This window comes from Chrysemys picta, chromosome 4, assembly GCF_011386835.1.
Source record: "Chrysemys picta bellii isolate R12L10 chromosome 4, ASM1138683v2, whole genome shotgun sequence".
NCBI lineage: Eukaryota > Metazoa > Chordata > Testudines > Emydidae > Chrysemys > Chrysemys picta.
In genome coordinates this window covers 82,330,345-82,351,583 of record NC_088794.1, presented here as the reverse complement: position 1 = coordinate 82,351,583, position 21,239 = coordinate 82,330,345, and the positions used below count along the sequence as shown (strand labels likewise).

Sequence of the window (21,239 nt, the reverse complement as noted above, 5' to 3'; positions counted from 1 at the left end):
ACGGGCTTAATCTGCAGCAAGGGAGATTTAGGTTAGACATTAGGAAAAACTTTCTAACTATAAGGGTAATTAAGCTCTGGACTAGGCTTCCAATGGGGTTGTGGAATCCTTATCATTGGATGTTTTTAAGAACTGGCTGGACAAACACCTGTCAGGGATAGTCTAGCTTTACTTAGTCCTGCCACAGCACACAGGGCTGGACTTGACTTCTCCAAGTCCCTTCCAGCCCTACTGTTCTATGATTTCATAACCCAATCACTCTCCAACATTAAATAATTTTAAACAAGTTTAGGGATTTGTTGTACAGAAACCTCACCCTGCTTAGCACCATGGCAAACACTATTAGAAATCCCTCTAACCGTTTATTAAAGATACAGGGGAAAAAAAGGAAAAAACAGTTAAAGCATTTGAAATGTAAGTATTGAGTAAGGTTTTCATTTTAACAACATCCCTCGTTCACTTGAGCTGGGTGATTTTCCTTCTAAAAACTCTCGTTTGATCGTGTTTTAGATTGTACTAAAGATGGTAATAACTGCCCTTTTGGGGAGATGGACCAGAGCTGCTGCTGTTAAAGTCAGATCCTGTTTTCTAGAAGCCTAAACACAAACTTACACAAAATAAGAGAGAAAAAAGGACAACAAGGATAGAAAATGCAGCTTCTATATCTCACATTGACTCTTACTTGCACCCTCACTGCCGGAAAAAACACAAGACACGGCACATAGTCTTATCAGCCACTCCAAGACCTGGCAAAGTTGTACACGCACTAGGCTGTTTAAGACATTGCATTTAACTGGCTCTTTCTGGTCACAGGCTTACAGAAGTATTGCAAAATAGAGTCTTCGCTGGCTAAGCCAGACTCTTGTAAGAGAAAAGGAAGAAGGAGAGAGATAAGAAAGAGAAGAAAAGATAAAGGAAAAGGACAGATGGGGGAGCAGGTGGAGACAAAGTCTCACATCCCAGCTGGTGTTTGGGATTCAGCTGGAACTGGTGGAAGTGGCTGTGTCATCTGGGTCCCTCCCTCATCAGGGCATCTCTCAGGATCATGATGCCTGGGTGGGAGTAGCAGCCATGATAATGAAACACGCTCCAGTAGCCAATTTTCCTTCCCAAAGTCTCATTCTTTAGGAACCCAAAAGGGAGCGATGGGTGGAACACCCCACCCCCTCATTGTTTAGTCCACCAGTTAGGCCCAATAGCCAATATACCAATTTTGGATTATTAGTTTTCCGGTTCCACACTTTTCTTGTATACCGAGCATGATCTTAGCACAGTTCTTGAGTTGTATCAGTAGGCCTTTTTGTTTGACTAATTCAGTCTGTCTTGCTTTTGCACCTTTTCCAACCAACATTTATTGTTATATGTTAGTGTGACATCTTATGAACTTACACTTTTTACAGTTGAGTTCACAATTAGGGTAAACCTGGAGGCCCAATTATCACAACAGGCACCTTTGCCCTATCAGATTTGCTAATCTATGAAATATCTTCCAGTCAACCCAGAAATATCTCATCACACAGTCTGCAAGTCAAGGGAGACTCTTAGTTTCTCAATCTGGTACTAGTGAAGATACTGGACTAAACAACACTGAGCACCTACATCATATTAATCCCCAGAACAAGTAGAATATGGGCAGCAGCAATGCAGTTTTCCTATACAGCTCCCTACTTACAAAACGATAGGAGAGTTCAGATAGTCTCAGATCAAAATGAATGTATCCTCAAGAGCCAAATCCCCCATTATTTTCATACATAAGGGCTTCTGCTGAGTCCTACCAACTTTTCACACAGCCCTCCCCCCTTCCCAGCCCCTCAATGTCCCACAGTACCCAGATACTACTGGAAAGCTGTCAGCTGCACTGTTATCTCCATATGAACAATACTCCAAATGCAAGCAATAACCTTGCCCTTTGCTTACATTTAGGTTCAGATCCTTGATCTGGGGTTGGGATTTGTGCATCACCCTCTGTCTTGAACATTTTTTTGATGCCGTAGAGCCATCAGCAGCTGAGGAGACTGAAGCTGACAAGCATGGAACTGTGACACTGGCAGACCAGGTGCCAGCTCATGCCAAGGTCACTAGGCATCACTGAACACCGACAAATTCATAGTTAGAAACCAGCCTGGCTTATCTGAGCATTAGCATTGTTTAAATAGATGTTAAGTTCATAAGAATGTGTTTAGTGGTTAGATTTGATGAAATGTTTGTAGGATGTTGCATGTACTGATCTAACTTACAACATCTGTATCCCTTGGTATAAAGTTATATTGAGTGTTTTCATTGTAAACCTCTAACTGTGTAACTCACAAAACAGGAAAGAAGCATTAATTATTGTAAAGTGCTGGGCCTGCACACAAGGCGGCCCACTGAAACCAAATGAGCCATTTTGAAACATCAAAAGGACAAAGACTATTGATTGCTCCCCTGCAACCTATGAAGAGGAGATGGCACAAACAGGGAATACAAATCGCTGACCAGAAATAACTGGATCATTATGCTGCTTGGAATTTGGAGAGGGAAATATTTCTAAGCATAAGCACAGGATTCCCAAGCTGCTAGGCTTGGGTTAGCTTTAGAGGCCATAAAAAGCTTGCATATCAGAGCATTTTCTATCACCTTTTGGAATCTAAGACTAATTCAGGGATACTCCGACCTCAGTGGTTCAGGAGCCAAATTAGTGATTAAACATTACGCAAAAGAGCCACAGTAGTGGGAATTCATGGTTTCATTTACTATATAAATAATTCTTGGTCTCATGAATGACCACGTATTTTATCAACTACAATTGATTAACATAATAAAAGCATCCTGATTGGTTAATAATTATATCAGTGTTTTAATACCGTGTGCTGCAAAGAGCCACTTGCAACTCCTGAGCCTCAGTCTCACTGCTGGAGTGTGTGTGTGTGTGTGTGTGTGTGTGTGTAGATTTACCTACTTTAACTGTGTAAATAATATTCCTTTTTCTTAGTTAATAAATTATAGGATTGGCTACAAGTGTTGTCTTTAGTGTGAGATTTATGATGTAATTGACCTGAGATGAGCAACTGTACCGTTGGGCCTGGGAGTAACTTGAGTACTGTTGTGATTTTTTGGTGTAAAGGATCATCTATCACAAAGGCAAGTTTGCCTGGGTGGCAGGATAGACAGTACCCAAGAGGACTGTCTAACTTCATGGTTAAGCTGCTATAATGCTTGAGGAGATATCACTTGTTGCTTGGTTGGTGAAATTTAAGTACAGAACTCTCAACCAATTTGGGTGAGTGTCCTGCTTCTTGACAGTCTGTCCTGAGGTTGGCACTCATGCTTGTGAACTATTCCAGACAGTCTGACAGGAACTATTCATCCATATTTTCTCCCTCCCCTCTCTACCATCAATTTCTTTCCTCCAAATCAAATCCAAGCACTTACACAGCTTGAAAGCAAACACCGATTCCCTCGACACCAATGGGTACTTAAGGGTGGATGGTAGCAGTTTTAACAAAAACTTTTGTCTGAGTTTCCAAATTAATCCTTTTTAGTCACAGTAAAGCAAGTGTGATAGTCTCAGCTTAGCATGATTAACACTTCCATCTCTGTCACAAGCAGCCTGTCAGGGACCAGAATATCAGAGGATGCAGTGGGTCAGGACTGAGCAGCACTGTGAGGGCCTCGGGGCTGAAAAAGTGTGCAAAGGATGGCAGATCACACCTGAGAGGTATCAACAGAGATGTGGGAAGGAAGGAAATGAGTTTGCACTAGAATCAAGCATAACACAGACAGATGGACAATCAGTGGCTCATTTTCCCAAATTCCATGGCTCATTCTGTGTGCTACTCCCAAGGCTATAGCCTGCCCAGGTCAGATGAAAACAGTGAAACCATTTTGGAAGCATTCCCGCCAGAAGAAACATTCTTGTTTGGTTGGTAGTTAAGCCCCCTCAACCCTGGACACATACCCAGCTCCTCCAGAGATGGGACTCCATACGTGTCATCATGATTCTCCTGGATCTCAGACTTGCACTTCTCCATCTGCTGGCTTGTTATGCTGCTCACTGGTTTTCTGGGAAGCTCCATGCGACTAATGATGGTCTGGAAACGCTTGTACGTGAGAGGTGGTTTGTGGCCATTCAGCTCGATTATTCTAGAGACACAGGCCCAGGAGACAGAGTTAGAAAACAGCTTAATTCTCATGGGAGGTGTGGGGAAGAATACTCAAGCATTAGCCCCCTTGGACCCAGGGACACTCTTTTCTCTGGATAGAGAAATCCCAGACAGACTCACCCGCCTCCATTTGGATCCATCCCTTCAACTAGGAAAAGAAATTTCAGGCTAACCCCATTTCCAGGAAAAGACACCTCAGCCTGCACCAGTCCCCAAGCCATGGCCTGCTCCCAGAAAAACCCAAGCCTGAGACAATCTGTGCCCCCCCTCCCCCAGTGAGAAACCCAACCTACAACTGTCACCCTCTTTTCTATTGCTTCCCCAGATGACAAATCCTAGTTTACTTGTCCAACCACTCACTCTCTAGATCAGCAAAATCCAAGCTTCCATCATTTCATGTGCTCCCCACCCATTTTTGAGAAATCCCAGCCTGCATCCGGCCCCCTCCCTGCAATAGAGAAATCCCAGCCTGTGCTTGTTCCTGTTTCCTCCACACTAAAAAAATCCCAGTCCATCCGTCACTCTCCCCTCCTCTACCCCCTCAGAGGAGAGAAATCCCAGTGTGCCTCACTCTTCTCCTGGGAGTAGAAAAATCCCCATCCCTCCCTCACTCCATACAATTGCAAGCAATACTGCCACATACTGAGTATGCCATTTACTTTTTAGTGTTCAAACCAGGAGCACAGGCTGCAAGGTAGCCACAGCTCCCTTCTACCTTCTTAAGTGCCCACAACCTGCCCAAGTCTCTACTGGGGAATAAAATGTGATGCGTCCCAGAAAAGCTGTCTCTCGCCCCTGGGGAACAGAGCTAAAAAGAATTTGGACAAGACTGCGTGGCAGAGCCTCCAGGAGTAGAAACAAGGGCATTTTCCCCTCAGCACAGTCTGGGCACAGTGCCAGGAGCAAAAGAGTTAACAGGAAAACAGGGAGAGCTCAGAGTGTCAGGTTTATATAAGGCTGAAACAGCCAAGCCAGCACTCCTGCAGGAGCACTTGAAATGGCTGCTACCCTCCCCATCCTGACAGTCAACAACTTATGCAAGGAGTGAGCTGGGAGCCTAGTGTTTCAGGGGATGCCACGTGCCCTCCCCCCCCCTCTCCTCCCATCAGCTGCACGTGTAGAAGGGAGGAGCTCCATGCTAGCCTGGAGCCTTCACAGAGCAGCTGGTCACATGTGATACTGTGTGACAGGTCTTCCCAGCTCTATACAGCAGCCAGAAGGCAGGAAGCTGCTCCCTAATAAATCTATTATAGCTGCTGCTTGGATCTAGGTCATAAATGCCAGGATCTCTCATGCATACTGGGGGAGGGACAGAGATCCTTTTAAAAGGCGGAGCATGGTCACATTAAAGATATTCAACTGACTCCCACCACATTCCTTCTTATTTCTTCACGTAGATAAGAAAGGTAAGATACAGGGTAGGAAACACTGAAAAGGAGGAAGCTTTTGCCGGTATATAGCAAAGTCACCCAAACAAGCCCTGTGCAGCTTGAAAGAAGCTGTTTGCTTCCCTGCACTCTTCAAAAAGTAATTCAGAAATTTCCACCCTTATGAATACACCCTAATTCCCTACAGTCTTCCTCACTTTTTGCACTATGCCACTTTCCAGTGTGGAGTTCCAGGGGGCAAGAGGCAGGAGAGAAAGAAACCTGAGACCTTCATATCTGTCCCTCCAATATGTACTGAGACGCTTCTTACAACATCTACATCACTGATGTAATGGGAGCATGAGGCCTTGACAAGTACAGCAACTGCTCCTTCAACAGGTTTGTGCCAGAGTGTGACAATCTGATAGTGCTGTGCAAGTTTTCCCTCTTCTCCAATCCTGCTCTACAGAGGCACCTCAGCCATGCCTTGCCACACTACCCAGTCCTCTTCCCTATATGTGCTGATGCACAAATGCACCTTGATCATGACAGTAGCAATCCTCTAGTCACAGGGTCTGCTTTGAACAGAAACTGCAATTTGGATCAAACTGTGGCTTTTGTGATGAGCCCTCCTTTCACTAGAATAAAAACAAGGATGAAAACCTTCTGTGCCTTCTCATCTCCCAACCAAGCAAGTTACTGGGGCAGGCTTAGGAACAGAAGCCTTCCTAAATGATGGGGCATGGATGTTATCTTGTACATATTTTTACAGCACCTAGAACAATGGCTGAGGCCTCCAGAGGCTATTAGTGTCTGGCAGTCCCTTCTCCATAGTGCTACTTTGCCTCAGGGAGGACGGCAATCCAGGCATGAACAAGCACGTTTATGAGAGTTCATTGAGTGGGTTACCACAGGCAGTTTGTGGTAGCCAATGCAAGGGCTTTCACAGATCTCTCTTTACAGCAGCAGATTCGAGGACTATAGCCTGCCCCATAGACTTTACCTTCTGAGTCAGTCAATCACCTGCAAAAGCCATTCTGCTGGGTTCACCACAGCCCCTTCTTCAGTGGCATCATTCCACTGGCTGGCTTGTACATAGAAACCCTTCTTGTGTATGATGAAAAAAGACATCTTCACGCATTTCCTATTTGTGAGGGTGTCCTCCGCCAACACTTGAGGATCATGCTGCTCAACTGGCAACACAGGTTTGGATAGGTTGACCATCTGAGACTACTTGGGCAAATGAACCTGTCTACTGTTCAGTCTTCCCATGTCAGTTTATTCAACTACTGTGATACAAATACTGGATGAGCTCTCTAAAGTGTGGACTGTGCATTATTTGTATGTACAGTGCCTAGTACAATGGGACCCTAACTGGGTTTCTTCAGGTTCAGACAGGAACTGGAAAGTAACTGCAATGTACAGACAGCCAGTGTACAAAGGACAGACTATTCCACTCCTCCAGACAGCACCAGGGAAAACATTATATAAGAATATCAAAGGTTCAGAGGTGCCTTGAGCAATCTGTACGTACCTACATAGGAAGAAGATATCTGATACTAGAGGGCTTTAATCAAGCAGGCAGGCTTAACAAGCTCCAAAGGCTGAAAGCTCTAGTCAGAAAAATTCAAATTGGAATAAAATGCCATTTTGACATTGAGGGTTATAATATGTTGCCAAGGGATATGAAATTCTCCATCACTTGGTGTCCTCAAATCAAGATTATACCTTTTTAAAAAAATATATCTATTCTAGCTCAGCCACTTGTTATTGGCTTTATGCAGGAGCTGCCAGGTTAAATTTTATGGCTTGTGCTACAATAGGGGGTCAAACAAGATCATAATGCCCCCTTATAGATCACTTCATAGATTTTACTTTTATTTATTTTTATTTTTTTTAAGGCCAGGCCTGCCTGGCCTGGAATTAGGGAGAAACTCTCAATGGCCATCAGCAAGTCTGGACTATGAAGGATTTAGATCCCAGGGAACAAAAAGCAGGGAGACCCAACTGGAGGAAGAAAATGACCTGCCATCAAACAGAAGGGAGCTGTCAGACAGCAATTGTGAGACAAGGATTTGGGCCACACTGAGCCAACATCTAAGCTATTATCTTTTCAATTTGAATTCAACAATCTGAGCGTAGTTAGCATTCACTGGGGACTACCAGTTCTTAAAATGGGTTACACCATTTATGCCGAACATGATTATTTTTCTACAATCAATTCCTGTTTCGCAAGTTTGTGCGGGCCATCCCAACGAAACGAAAAGCCTTCAATTTCTAAGTATTAACAGAAACATATCTGAAGGGTAACCTATCTCAGGCTTCTCAATCAGAAAGAGCACAATAAGGGGGCTTCACAGGCAGGGCTGCAGGGAGCAGGACACACTAGAACTACTCAATGACCACAGAAGAGAACAGTTTAGTAGGACTGAGGCAACAGCTATCCCAACACTCTCATCACCATCAACACTTTGTGATGCTCTTGTAAAAGGCATGACTCAGTGAAATATAATCCCTACAACCCCCATCTGCGCTCACATGCAAATCATGCTTTAAATAGTTGCCAAATTATGTGGATCAGGGGACTGAAACCTTCCCCAGACTAGAACTTTCCTACAGTCCCCTTCAGACAGCACAATATGAGCCCTGTCTAAGCAGTATAGCTGCCTCTCCTTGACCTCTTACCTATCCAGGTCATAGAGAGTGTGAGAATTCTCTATCACCACCTCCACGCCAGCTTCCTTGGCCAGTTTGACAATAGCTGCATCTCTCTCCTTCCCAAATGGTTCGGAGTCATACTCAAAGGTGAGACGGGTCACTCCCCATTCCTGTGAAGAACACAAAACAAAAAGTTATCATTACAGATACCAGCCCTCTCAGCAGCTAGCATGATCACTAAAGAGAATCACAAAGGTTCCTTAATGTCATGCCAATGAAGTCCTGGAGTCTTTTGCTTTACAGGAAACTAGGACATGATGAGAGAAACCATGGAGGGAGCCCTGTGGACAAACATGGTAACAACAGACATGGAATAGAGAATCAGGGATGTATTCTGTTTTATCACCACTATAAAAGGTCAGGGTAAGAATCTTAGTATTATACTAATTCATCCATGTTACTGAACTCCAAGATTGCAGAACTTTAAGAACCTCATTCTTCCCTCCTCCCCCAATACATATTCTCCCTTTGTCTGCACTGCCCTCAGCTTGGCCAGTAAGACTGCAATGGCGTGGTTCATTTCCCAGTTCTCTGACACCACTCCAAGGCTGAAATATTGGGGCTACAAAGTGCAGGGGAAATTGTCAATGCAAACTGCTTAAAACTTATGTATTTATACAGCGAAACTGTCAAGAAGTTTAAGCCAAAAATGTAGGTTCCGAAGTAAAGTTTTCCAACATCCCTTTAAGGCCACCACACAAGAGAACTTCTGTCCAACCCTGGAAGCCAGAAGTGAGGAACAGAGGAAACCAGAATAAGGAATGACTAAGGAGAACACGAGTATGGCTATCAACTTTGTATTTCAAAAAATACAGGACAGACCTTAGACATCCCCTCTGGGGGAAAGCCCCTTCTCCTCTACCCTCCTTCCTGGAGATTCTCAAGCTTTGGGAACTGCAGGTGCTAGGCCGGGCAGCAGCTCCTGTTCAGGCACCAGGAGCTGAGTTGGAGGTGAAGTTGCTGATCTCTGCCAGCTGCAGCACCACGTCACCAGCGGTGGGGCCGGAAAGAATGGGTGTGGACTGGAGGAAGGCAGCATTTGAAGGAGACTTTGCTACAATCATCAGGGGTGCCATTTCAGATTCCAATGGAAGGGGCAACTTTCAGTGGTGCTCCAAGGATCGAAATGCAGTTGACTCAGATTTGAGTGGCATTGTGACAGTGTGTGCCAGGTTACAATGCCACTCAAATTTGTCCCAGTTGCCTCTCAGTCAGCAATGTCACTTAAATTTGGCCTGGCCCCCACTCTGTCGGCATGACTAGTCAAGTTGCCAACCAGCAGCACTTTGCAAAGTGATTTTGTACTGATTTAGTAAGGGACAGGAACATTTTTACTTAAATAAGGGACGTCCCTTATAATACAGGACTGTTAGCAACTCTTCACTAGAGGAAGGAGAAATCAAAACTAGAGGGACTGATTTCTTCCCCAGAATGGTAAAGGAAGATGCAGGAATCCAGACTTGGGGCATTCATCCTCCAAATAGTGGTACTGCTTTTGCCTTATCCAAGCTATGAACCTGGCAAGATATCAGACAATACACCACTAAAACACTTTATAGACTACAAGGACTTGGTTCTGAAACACACAGGCCTGAGAAGAAGAGCTGCACTGTCTCTTTCAGCCCTTTGCAGAACATGATTTCCTCTCTGAATTCATGGCCTAGTTTTCTCCGCAAATGAATGCTATGAGAGGAGAGTTAATGGTTTCCACAGTGACACTCCTGAACTCACTGTCAAACAGAGCTAACCACATCTGTGGGCTATGGAAAACACTCTGCTGAGCTTAGCCAGAGAGCCATTGGGGGTGGGGTGGGGGAGGCTGGGCTTTAAAAAGTCACAAATAGTAGGCAACACAATTAACATGGGGTCACATTTTCCAATTGAAACAGCATGGGACACCCTCTCCCCAGTACCCCGAGGCCTAGTCTCCTCTGAATAATTGTGCAGGACACTTTGCCTTTTCCTGAACAGGAGCTGAGGGTTTAGCACAGCCAGCAACACAAGCAAAATGTGACAGCAGAAGTTTTGTAATTTTGCATAAATTACACAGACACAATGATGCTGGGGTGGAGGGGGCAGTCTTGGGAAAGTTCATAGCAGAACGCAACTCCCCACTTGTCTCCCATGTTTCCCGCTCCCCCTGGAAACTCAATTCTAAAGTCAGTCCTCTCATCAAAACGGAGGTAAAGCTGGTTTTCAGGGATAACATTATAAAAAACAGTCTTAGATATGAAATGAGGCAGAGCATTTCAAAGTCAATATCCACCCCTTCCAGCTTCACATTACCTGGCTATAATTTGCCTTTCCCCAAAGTAGGAAGTACAGCATTAACAAAACCTACTACCCAAGTGTTTAGATGCCTTTCAAAGCCAGTACTCTCCCCATATTGGAATTTGATTGGTCATATTAGTTTTAATTATATGATAGATTAACAAGGGACAATGCCACTCGGTCTCACATAAAATAAAGGTTTGGTTTAAAAGAACATGTATGCATAGGGCAGGAGGGAACACATTTTATCATGACAAAAAGTTAAAAACCTCTCAAAATTCTGATATTTCTTTATAGTGCGGGAAAGCTGAAAACAATGGCATTGGGCTAGTAAAAGGCAACAAAACATAAATGACTAGAAACAGAGAAACTGTCTGATAAATTTCAAAATATACAAAGAGTAAGTTAGAAGTTTCAAATGCAGTTTTCATCCTCCATATTATGGCAAGGAAGCATTTAGGATTTAGTATTTCTATAAAAAAAGTCACCACAAGCCATTTTGCTGCCTTGAATGCCTGGCAGGACTATTTCCCCCAAAACACTGAACTCCCGAAGACAATTTAAGTACAAGCAATCAACCAGTATCTTTGGTGTCTGAATATGGTACAGACTGAGGTCAAATCCACACGCATACAAAAATAAACTCGAGATCATAACACTCTACAGCACACAAGCACAGGGGCTGGTGGCTCTTAATTAACTGTGACCACAGGGTTTGGTTCAGTGCAGGTGGTCAGACTCCAAATGACTGGTTAGAGAAAGAGGGGAATTTTTGTTTTGTTTTTATAAAGATACCTTGTGGTAGTGACAAAGCAGCAGAGCAAGCTGCATATGCCATCTGCCATTGAAACAAACATCCTTTGTAGCCTAATTCTCCACAAGTGCATCTCTACCAGCAGAAACCATACTTGAAGCTGCAGTGTAGACCCTGCTGTTGCATTACTATTGTGCTATCTAGCCCTGCTCTGAATAGCATTAGACAACATGGCGTGAACACCTGAGCCCTGTTTATACTGCTTCCTTGGTTGCTGGAGCTGCATGCTTGAAATAAGTTACAGCTATGAAGTCTGCTATTGCAGACAAGGCTCAAAAGCATGCTCTGCAAGCTTCAACTTCCCTCTTTCTAAAGCTATTGCATCCTCCTTCCTACCCCAGGAGTTGTCATTTGCACTATTTATAAATAACGACAGGCATTCACCCCCATGCTCTGCTTACCCTTACAAACCACTAGACAATCTCTAATTCTAAGACCATCTAAGAACACCCCTCAAAGAAACCGAATGTAATCTTATGTCCCTTTGTTATATACCAGGTCAGTGCTGCACTGTTTGGGACACTAGCTCTGCAGAGGAAGATCTAAATTCCCCAAAAAATGCATAAGCTCAAGTTTAAAAAGCTTCACAAACAAACATTTCTATTCCTATTCCGATGCTTAAAATACCTGACACTGTCTATTAAACAAACCCAATTACTTAGGAACCATGGGCTACAGTTAAGTTTAGGTTGATCCTCAGTGGCCAAGTCAATTACAACTACTGTTCTTTAAATTTAGAATATAAACCAGCTGGCTGAGTTCCATGAAACAAGTTAGTAGGTTTCCTTTATTTTTAATAATCCTGGGATTATATTTAGTCCTTAACTAAAATAAGGAGAGGACATGGACTGTAACTAGCTAGAATTTATTTGCAGCCTAGTAGATAAAAATAACCTGGATTCTGGAAAGGCTAAAAGCAGTGCAGAGGATATTTTTGTAATGTGCTAAAACACAGTTCCAGAAAGAATAGCAACATACCTTCTGACCCTGGTAATCCGATTCCCCCGCCTCTCTTGCCAAGTGGACAGCAATGACTGCTTACTGTGCCCTGACAAAGCATTCAGACTCATTTGAACTGCATATTCTTCCCCTATCCTCATCTATGGCAGGTTTTGAGAAGCAGGGTGGATAAAAATCAATGATTTTTTATTTAAAATTAATACATTTTTCTTTAAACAGGCTTTTTTTTAAACTATGAAATTACAACAACCTATGTTAAGGCCTAACTTTATTATAATCTATTAAAGTTGTATAACTAAAAAATGCTGCATCAAAAGGTCCTCAAATTTTAATGAATTAAAGATGCTGCTTTAATTATATATAGAATCATGGGGAACATCTTTAACCTCTGAGGTCCAGTCAGGCTATATAAATATGTCACAATATTATTTTTGGTCTTTACTATAGAACAAAAGCAGCTATTTACACTTTTCCCACACATAAGAAGTTTCTGTTGTGCAGAAAAGCTTTCACCTTAATGCCTTTTGGTCTCAATTTAGCTAGCAGGCACAGAGAAACTATTTTCTCATTTGGACTAGTTCATTTAAAGCTGAGATACCAGTTCAGAGTTGAGAAAGCAGAAATGCTTGTTTTCTTTTTCCAGTCAATAAAAAAAACAAAACAAGTGGGAGAGGAGGAGATCTACTAATTTGATTTACAAAGCACCTCAGAATGTTAGGCACTTAACTCCGGCTCATTTCAATGGGAGTCGGGCACCTAACCTGCTTAAGCATTGTTATAAATTCCACTAGGTACCTATCTGCAACTTTAGTTGCCTAAATAACTTCTGAAAGGCTAACCCATGGAAGCCAGAGCAGGTTAATACTTCCTTTGTTTAATAAAGCAGTTTTAAATACATAACATGTTTTGATAAACTGAAAAGAAAAATATCCAGCACATTAAATAAGACTATATTGTATACAAACAATTTTAAAATGGCATTTTTGTATATTAATTTTCAATTTCCATCCAAATGGAGCTAGACGTAGATCCCAAATAAAAAATTATCTAGTAAATAAGCATGAGCCATTTACCATTTTTAACACAATAAAAAGGCAAAACAATCTGAATAAATGCATGTTACGTTATATTATTGCTTAAATAAATGTGTATAGTTATCTTCCTGGTTAGCAAAAAAACCAACAAGTTTCATGTAAAGGCTACATTTGTTTGCAAATCAACATATTTTAACAGTTATACCAACCAATAAGATTGAACCTCTCTAGGAAAAGAACTAAAACAAATGTAGAACAAGATTAGAATCAATTATTTAAATCAGGTATCGTGCATGCTGATTTAAAATCAAACAGGGCTGGAAAGCAACCCGGTGACCATCAGTGACTAGGGTACAAGAACATAAGGAGTAAAAACGAGGATCCCCAAATGGGATCTTATGTCTTCCTGACCAAGATATAGAAGACATGTTTAGCCGCTTACTTTGAAAAGTCTTGGGAAGACATCTGTTGGCTGCCCTCGTACCACAAACAAGCAGGAGCCGAGTTTTCTTAAACTGTTGTCCAAGTCTTCCAGGGACTGGAGTAGGAACCTGTGGAGGAGAAACAAACCTAGTTATCAGTATAGCTCAAGATCACACAGCCAGCAAACCTAAGATTCAATTCAGCTCTCTGAGATAAATGTTAAGCCAGGAAATACAACTTCCAAGAATTCTGCTCAGTCCAACAGTTGGGAGACAGAGAACAGAGAGATGGCTGTGACAGACAATTCCCTACCAACACAGCACAGACAAATGCAAGATGTGCAAGAGCTCTCCAGGTCCTTCTTGCTCTTGTAATCCTGTCTACTGAGGATAGTTACTCTCCAGGCTTTTAATGCCCATCTGGCAGTTAGAGCGTCCTTCAAACTGAGTCTTCCCAGACATGGTAATAGCTATGTGGAGAACTTCAGACAACATAGCATCGGGCAGAATATATTGGAGAGAATAATCCTCCGCTGGAGGAATTTTAGATGTGAAATAATATGGTCTCTCTCCTCCAGTCTCCTATTTCAAAGCAGTGTTCCACAGATTACCCCAAAGATGACAGTGCTGGGTAGGTACAGGCCATGCACAGCACAAAGTGACACAAACATTTCTATCCCATCAGTAACAGAGGCCAAACATACAACCAAGACTTCAGAGATGCAGCATCAGTACCCAGGACAGCTGCAACTGTGCTATAAATTTGTATTCCACTGTGACCTTGACAACTAGGTCATTTGTCCACACTGCATCTCCTTTCATTCCTGGGATACTAACTTCACCCCTGACTCAGCCCCAAAAGCTGCTGCCAAAAATTGTCTCTCACAAAGTGTTTTGACCTTATGTTTCACACACATCACTTCACTAACTATAGCTAATGCTTCCTTTGTATAATAGTCCAGTTACAAAATTGGATACACTTTTCATTCTTGTATATCCAGCAGAGTTAAGGTACTTTTATTTAACTAATAGAACAAGTTTAAAATGCTGTTTTTGTGCATTTTAAATTGAATTCTAAATTTCCAGCTTGATACAAATCACAAGTAAAAATCAAGTAAATAGGAAATACGTCATTCACCATTTTCTGACAAAAATTAAAAATCTGAATAAATGTATGTAAGCTATACAACTACTTAAATTAATATGCATAGAGAGAGTGTATCCTCCTGGTAAGCAAATAGCAGTACCTAATTTAGTGTAAAGGCTATACGTAGTAAGAAATCAACATGTTTTAAAGTCAGCCAATGAGAATCAAACAAACAAAAAAACTAAGTACAAATGCAAAACATGATTAAAATTACTTAAATCAAGATTTCCTGCTTACTCAATTAAATCATGATTTAAATCATGCTGCATATCAAATTTGAGTTTCTTTACCTTGTTTTCAAGGCCCTACAAAAAGCAACTCCCCATCTACATCTCTGCCATGTTCTGCTTTTGCATAGTCAATGGTTTTTTTGTGATGCTGCCAGCCTTAATAAACTTTTCATTTGTTCACTGGCAGCTTCAGGATGCCATGACACTTGGAATTCCTTCCAAAGTTTATGTGCCAAACATCTACCTCACCTCATTCAAACTACTCCTAAAAGCCCACTTCTGCAGCATCACCCACAAAACACCAGTGCTTGCAATAATTTAAGAAGTCTTCATACACGTAGGCCTGACAGTGGGTGTATGGCTAACAATTATATCTCATAAGCCAGGAGCTCCCTCACGCCTCTGATCCGCTGGGGTCTGTTAGATCCTCACTTGTCTATCAAGTCCATCATTTAAACTGCAAGCTTTTTGTGGTAAGGACTTGTCTATGCATTTCCTGTGAAGCAGGAAGACAGTGTTTAAAGGAAGGGGCACTGGACTCAAGAACAGGAATTCCAGGGTTCTACACCCAGCTCTGCTGCTTACTCACTGTGTTACCTTGAATATCTCAGTTCCCCTCTTTCTTGGTTTCCCCATCTGTAACATGGAAATAATACTTACCCCACCTACCTCAGTAAGGCATTGAGGGGGTTAATAATAAATGCAGGTATTAAATTCATAACACATGTATGGGCACTAAGACAATATGTAATTTCCAACATGACAAATTTCACAGAGTTAAGTAAAACATGGGTTAACATATCTGCCTTATGATGTAGCTCTCTGGTCCAACTGAGTGGCAGAAAAGCAAGTAAAATACAAACCTCTCCTACACAGAGGCAATCTGAGTCCCGATTAATATTATATATTTACATAGCACCTTTCTGCCTAACAATCAGGTGTAATAATCTCATACATTGAGAATTGTGGCTATGGGGATGTAACTGTAGGGAGAACATGGGATTCCTAATGAATTCCTATGTAATTTAAAGTGCATTCTCATAGCAGGTTATCCAGCGCAGCAGTGCCCAAAGGTGGATCATGACACAGTCCCGGGTGGTCCGCTGTCCCAACTGCATTCTTTAACTCCATGTGACTTGTGTAATCTAAGTACAAGCTATGTAAATGTAATGTTTTGAGCTATATAAGTTGGACAGAGTATAGAAAAAACTATTTAAAAAAAGAGCTGCAACATGTCAAGTTTAATTCTCATGAGTACAACGGTGCATTTCACTCCAAGATAACCTAGCAGCGTACACACAGTCCACCATTTACAACTGTAAAAAAGTGGCAAACAGTATTGTAATCTGACATGAATCACTTTATTTTTTGAAAATGAGAAGGGTGCACTAGTGGAGAAGAAAATGAAAGTCCTGGACCATCTACAACTACACAAAATGAACTGGCCAAAAAAATAAACTGGTAAGAAAATACGATAAGACACACTTGAAGCTTGGATTCTTGGATGAATACCTGTTGCATCAGTGTGTTATAACTTATTTTATATTTTTATTTACAATATTTGATTATTTTCTAATTAGAGAGTAGGGTTGGGTTTTTACTTACACAGCAGAGAGATTCAGATTTCTAAAAAATAAAAAAAAATATAGTGTTCAAAGTTGGACAACTATTTTGTTTTAAAATCAACAAACCACACTTTAAACAATTTTGTTAACATTGTTGTGTTGTTTATTGTTCAGTTTTATACAAAATTGTCTTTTCCCTGTTTTAAGACACATTTTGCTCTCAACATTTTTTAAAATTGTAGTTTTACTAAAACTGTTTGGTTTCAAAGATCCCGAAGCATTTCTTTGAATGCATATTGCTAGGGATTTCTATCATTACAATTGTTTACAACAAAAAGAAAAGGAAACATGTACATTGTTTATTTACAGTGTTATAGTTTATATGGATGCAATAATTAAAATTAATAATTTTCCTCAAGAAGTGTGAATAGTGGGCCACGGAGCTTATCGCGGCTGCACTGATGGGCCTGAGGGAAAAGAGTTTGGGAACCTCTGATCCAGGGGACCAGACAGCTTGGAGTGGCGGACATTAATGGATAGGGAGTCTTTCTACTTCAATTTAAGTTGGAAGTGACAAAGTCTCACCTGCTTATGGTTGTTTGATGGCCCATGTGAAAAGGGTCACAAGCAGCCTATTCATTTCGTAGTAAACGATGCCCATATCACTAAGAATAGTGCCTACGTCAATGGGGCCCTGACTGGATCCTATAGGCACTTCCGCAGTACAAAACAGAACCACCACAGTTGCTCCCGATTCACTGTGTCGGTGGAAAAGCCAAGGATTGAATGGGTCAGATTAACTAACCCCTCTCACACAAAACTGCGGTCCTCCCAGACCAGGAGTGAGTCACTGGTGCAGCAGTGTAATCCTCCCTTCTACCCAGGCTACTCCTGTTTTGTGGATGGATTGCAGCCCTGAAAACTAAAGTTAAGCCAGAACAAAAATTCACAGAAAGTTTTGAGTACCCGAATTTCTGCATTTCTAGTAGTTTTGGTACTTTCGAGTTGTGCTATGTAGTGCTTTTAAAAACCATCATCAGAAGCCAGAATTTAGCAATAATCTTGCCACTCAAAGACTAAGCGGTGATGCACAACATGAGTGACTGATGAGTTAGTCCTACAAACAATTTCCCAAATCTCATTCAGAAATTCTTTTTACATTCTAAAGAGCACGCAGAGGATTTTTAACCAAGTGATTGTTCCCTCATTAAAACCTTGCAACTGGACACAAATGTTGAAGGGGTGCAAAGAAGGAGATCAGATTATGCCTGCTCTTGCCTGGGTGTAGAACTCCTGCTTGTGTGTGCACAGCAGCATTGTTAAGGTAAATCCCCACTTGGCTGTCCAAATACGCAGGCAGCCAAGACAGTAATATCAGTATTATATAATATTAGGAGAGCACAACTTCGATGCCTACTAGGTTAAAAATTCTGCTCCTCGCACAGGCATTACACACGCAGAATATTGCTTCAGTTCCATAATTGAGGGAAAAACACGAAAAAAATCTGTCCACCCCAATCCCTGTCCTCCCAGAAGCAGCCAAAGTATATTTCCCTAAGAATGGGGGGGTGGGGGGGGGAAGAGAATGGAAGAGGATAAGGGTTTGTGTATAAGTGCAAGCCCACACAATGCCTGAAAGTTAGAGACAGGGAGTTGCTTATTGCTATCATATAGCTCTGAGGTTTCAGGGACTTGTACAGAGTAACTGGGGAAAAGGAGTTTCCCAAAGTGAAACATGCACCAGCCACAGCAGCTTTACATAATCGGGCATCCTGTAGGTTATGAGATTTTTCTAAAGCCCATAGCACCTTCCCACATGGTCAGAAGTGAGATTCCAAAGGCTCCAACTGGGCTGGTGACATGAACAAGGTAACTTCCGCATGGAACTGGTTTTGAGCAAAGTTAGTAGAACTGAGAGTCCAAGCTTAGGGGGAGCACACAGAATTTTTTTACTGTGCAGCAAGACAGAGTAGCAAGATCAGCTAGACCCACACAAATAAAGTAACTCCTCAAAAATGTTCTAGTATTTAGGAAGAAATTCTCTCCCTTCCCCCTTAAAGCAACACATCTTTAAAGTATGTGATAAATCCTACTCTCAATGGAAGGGTGAACTAATTTGGGACTAACACTTTTACCATCACTCTTCACTGGAGCATAGAATATTGGAACACACTGTTTTTCAGGGCCAGGATCGGTCCTTTACCAGCTGCTTTTTAACATAGCTGAGTGATGTTTGAGGGCACCAGGACTCTCACAGATTAAGCATTAGAACAATCCTGCACTGGCCCCTGATGATTAACTACCTGTGACATAAGAGGCCTTTCCCATCTCTAACATCTAAGATTCTATATGCCAGGTCAAGGCCAGCTACAAATTTGAAGCATTTCCAGACCAGTGGAACAGGAATGGATTACTAATTAAAAGAGGTGCAGCATTACATACCAACACCTTCCAAAAGCTGAGCCAGACATCAACAACAAGATTACGCCCATCTGCAGGCTTCCAGGCAGGTTCCAATCTTTTCCAGTTCTTTCACGCTATAAACATTCTTTAGAGATTGGTCTGTAGTTTGTATAGTGGGGAGCACAGGGCATTCCCTTCAATTATGTGAAAAAGTAGACATTTATATACTGTTTAAACTGCCCTCATCTCAGCGGGGATCACAAAACTGGTCAAAACACAGTTAATGGCCAATGACTTAGTTTTCTCTAAGACAGCACTTAAAAACACCATGCACAAAACCCATAGGTGCCCAAGGTGAAGAATTCCTCTTTTCACTTCCTATTTAGAAACATCATGACTCAGAGCAGACAAAAGACTTGTTTACTATTGCCAACTACAGGTCAGCACCCCACTGCTTGTTCTAACTACTATTCGGGAGAATATATAACCATGGAGATGAAACACATGAAGTGGTGCACTTCTCTGCTGCTGTAGCTCATCTTACTAACATTGTTTGTGGACCACTAAGATTCGCTTCTTTACTGACTCAGGGAGTGTTTGGGAAGAGTCTGCCACTACTGAAGCAATAAGTGGGAGAATGACGTAAAAGGCAAGCACAGCTTGGCCTCTACAGCAATGAAGTACATCTCCACAACAAAATATACTCAGCCCATGTGTTAAATAACACATTGCACAACCATCACCAGTACACTGACATACTCCGAAGCAGATCACGCTTCTTGCTGACATGTTACGACGATAAAGGGAAGCCTGTGCTGTTTTCGCTGGTTCTGATCTCAGAATGACCCAAATATCCATGTAACGGGGCTGAGATGTGTCTCACTCCTCCCTCGTGTCAGGCACCCGGACAGACTAGTGACCTGCAACCCTGATGCACCGATCCCAGATGGGGAGAAGACAGCGACCAAATGAACACGCAGCCAGGCCTCTCATACCTAACGCCCGTGGCCTGGGGGCGAGGGCCCAGGGCCCTGCAGCCTAGCAAAGGCAGCAGCAGTGCAGACTCAACATATAAGGGAAGGGGCAACAAAATCGGGGCCCATTCCCCAAACGGCAGCGGGAGGACTGGCCGGGCTGGGGCTACCGGCCCTTCCCGAGCCCACCCTTGCGGGCGCGGGCAGCAGACGGGCCGCAGGGGAGGGGCTCCTGGAGACACCAGCAGCATCGCTAATGCACCGGACTCCCCGCCCCCTGGGGCCGCTGCCCGGGGGAGCCCAGCCCGGGAACCTCCGTCTCCCCCCCAGGATACGGGGAAGAAGGGAGGCCGGGGGGGGAAGAAGGGAGGCCGGGGGGGAGGAAGCCCGCGAGCCGGGGCGCCCAGAGAGCCGCGCGCGGCGCCCGCTCCCCCCTTACCGCCAGCGGTTGATGCCCACGGCGGAGGAGGCGGCGAACCAGGGGTCCAGGATGTAGATGCATCGGACGGAGCTGGCGTCCCGCAGCGCGGCCTGCAGCGCCGGGTTGTCGTGGAGCCGGAGCCCCCGACGGAACCAGTGGACGGAGCGGGCCAGGCCGAGCGGAGTCGAACCTGCAGCCGCCATCTCTGCTGCGCCGCTTCTGCCGACACCAAGTCCGCCCCGCCCGCCGGAGCCGGCGCCACGCCCACCGCGCCCGTCATTGGCCGGGGACTCCATTGGGCAAAGCCTCAGCTGCACGTTCCTGCCGCGTGCCGAGGGGGCAGGACGAAGAGGGTGAGGGGGAGAACAGGGCCATGGGGGCGGGGCATAAGGGAGGGGAGGGGCCCCCACGCGGCTGCCGTTGCTAGCGGGCGGCCTGGCCCGGCATTAACGGTCTGGGAACAGAGAACCCCGCGGCGCCCGGTGACTTCCGCAGCCCGGTGCACGAGCCCCGAGCCTGCGCCCCTCCGCTCAGCTCCATTTACACCGCGAGCTCCTCCCGGAGGGCAGCCCTCCCTCCGGCGCCGCTACACAGCGAGAGCGGCCTTGCCACGCCGAGGGACTCCACTCGTTCCTAAGCCCCCAAACTCATGAGATTTACACAGAGCCACACACCGGGAGTTGTGCGTAGCTGCCTTCAGGGTTGAAGTTTTCAAGCTAATCTCAAGGACTGAATTTTTTTTTAAAGATAAGATTCAACCCTGTTCACGTG

At 43.6% G+C, this 21,239-nt stretch overlaps 1 protein-coding gene across 1 annotated transcript in view; it reads right to left on the bottom strand.

Moving 5' to 3' along the window:
• Positions 1-20,748, bottom strand: part of CRY2 (cryptochrome circadian regulator 2) — a 31,180-nt gene extending 10,432 nt beyond the window's left edge. The window contains 5 exon segments of the mRNA XM_005302233.4: positions 3,938-4,122; positions 8,195-8,337; positions 13,749-13,857; positions 20,487-20,721; positions 20,724-20,748. Coding sequence (XP_005302290.3) covers positions 3,938-4,122; positions 8,195-8,337; positions 13,749-13,857; positions 20,487-20,721; positions 20,724-20,748 — 697 coding nt within the window.
• Between the last annotated feature and the right edge of the window lie 491 nt (positions 20,749-21,239).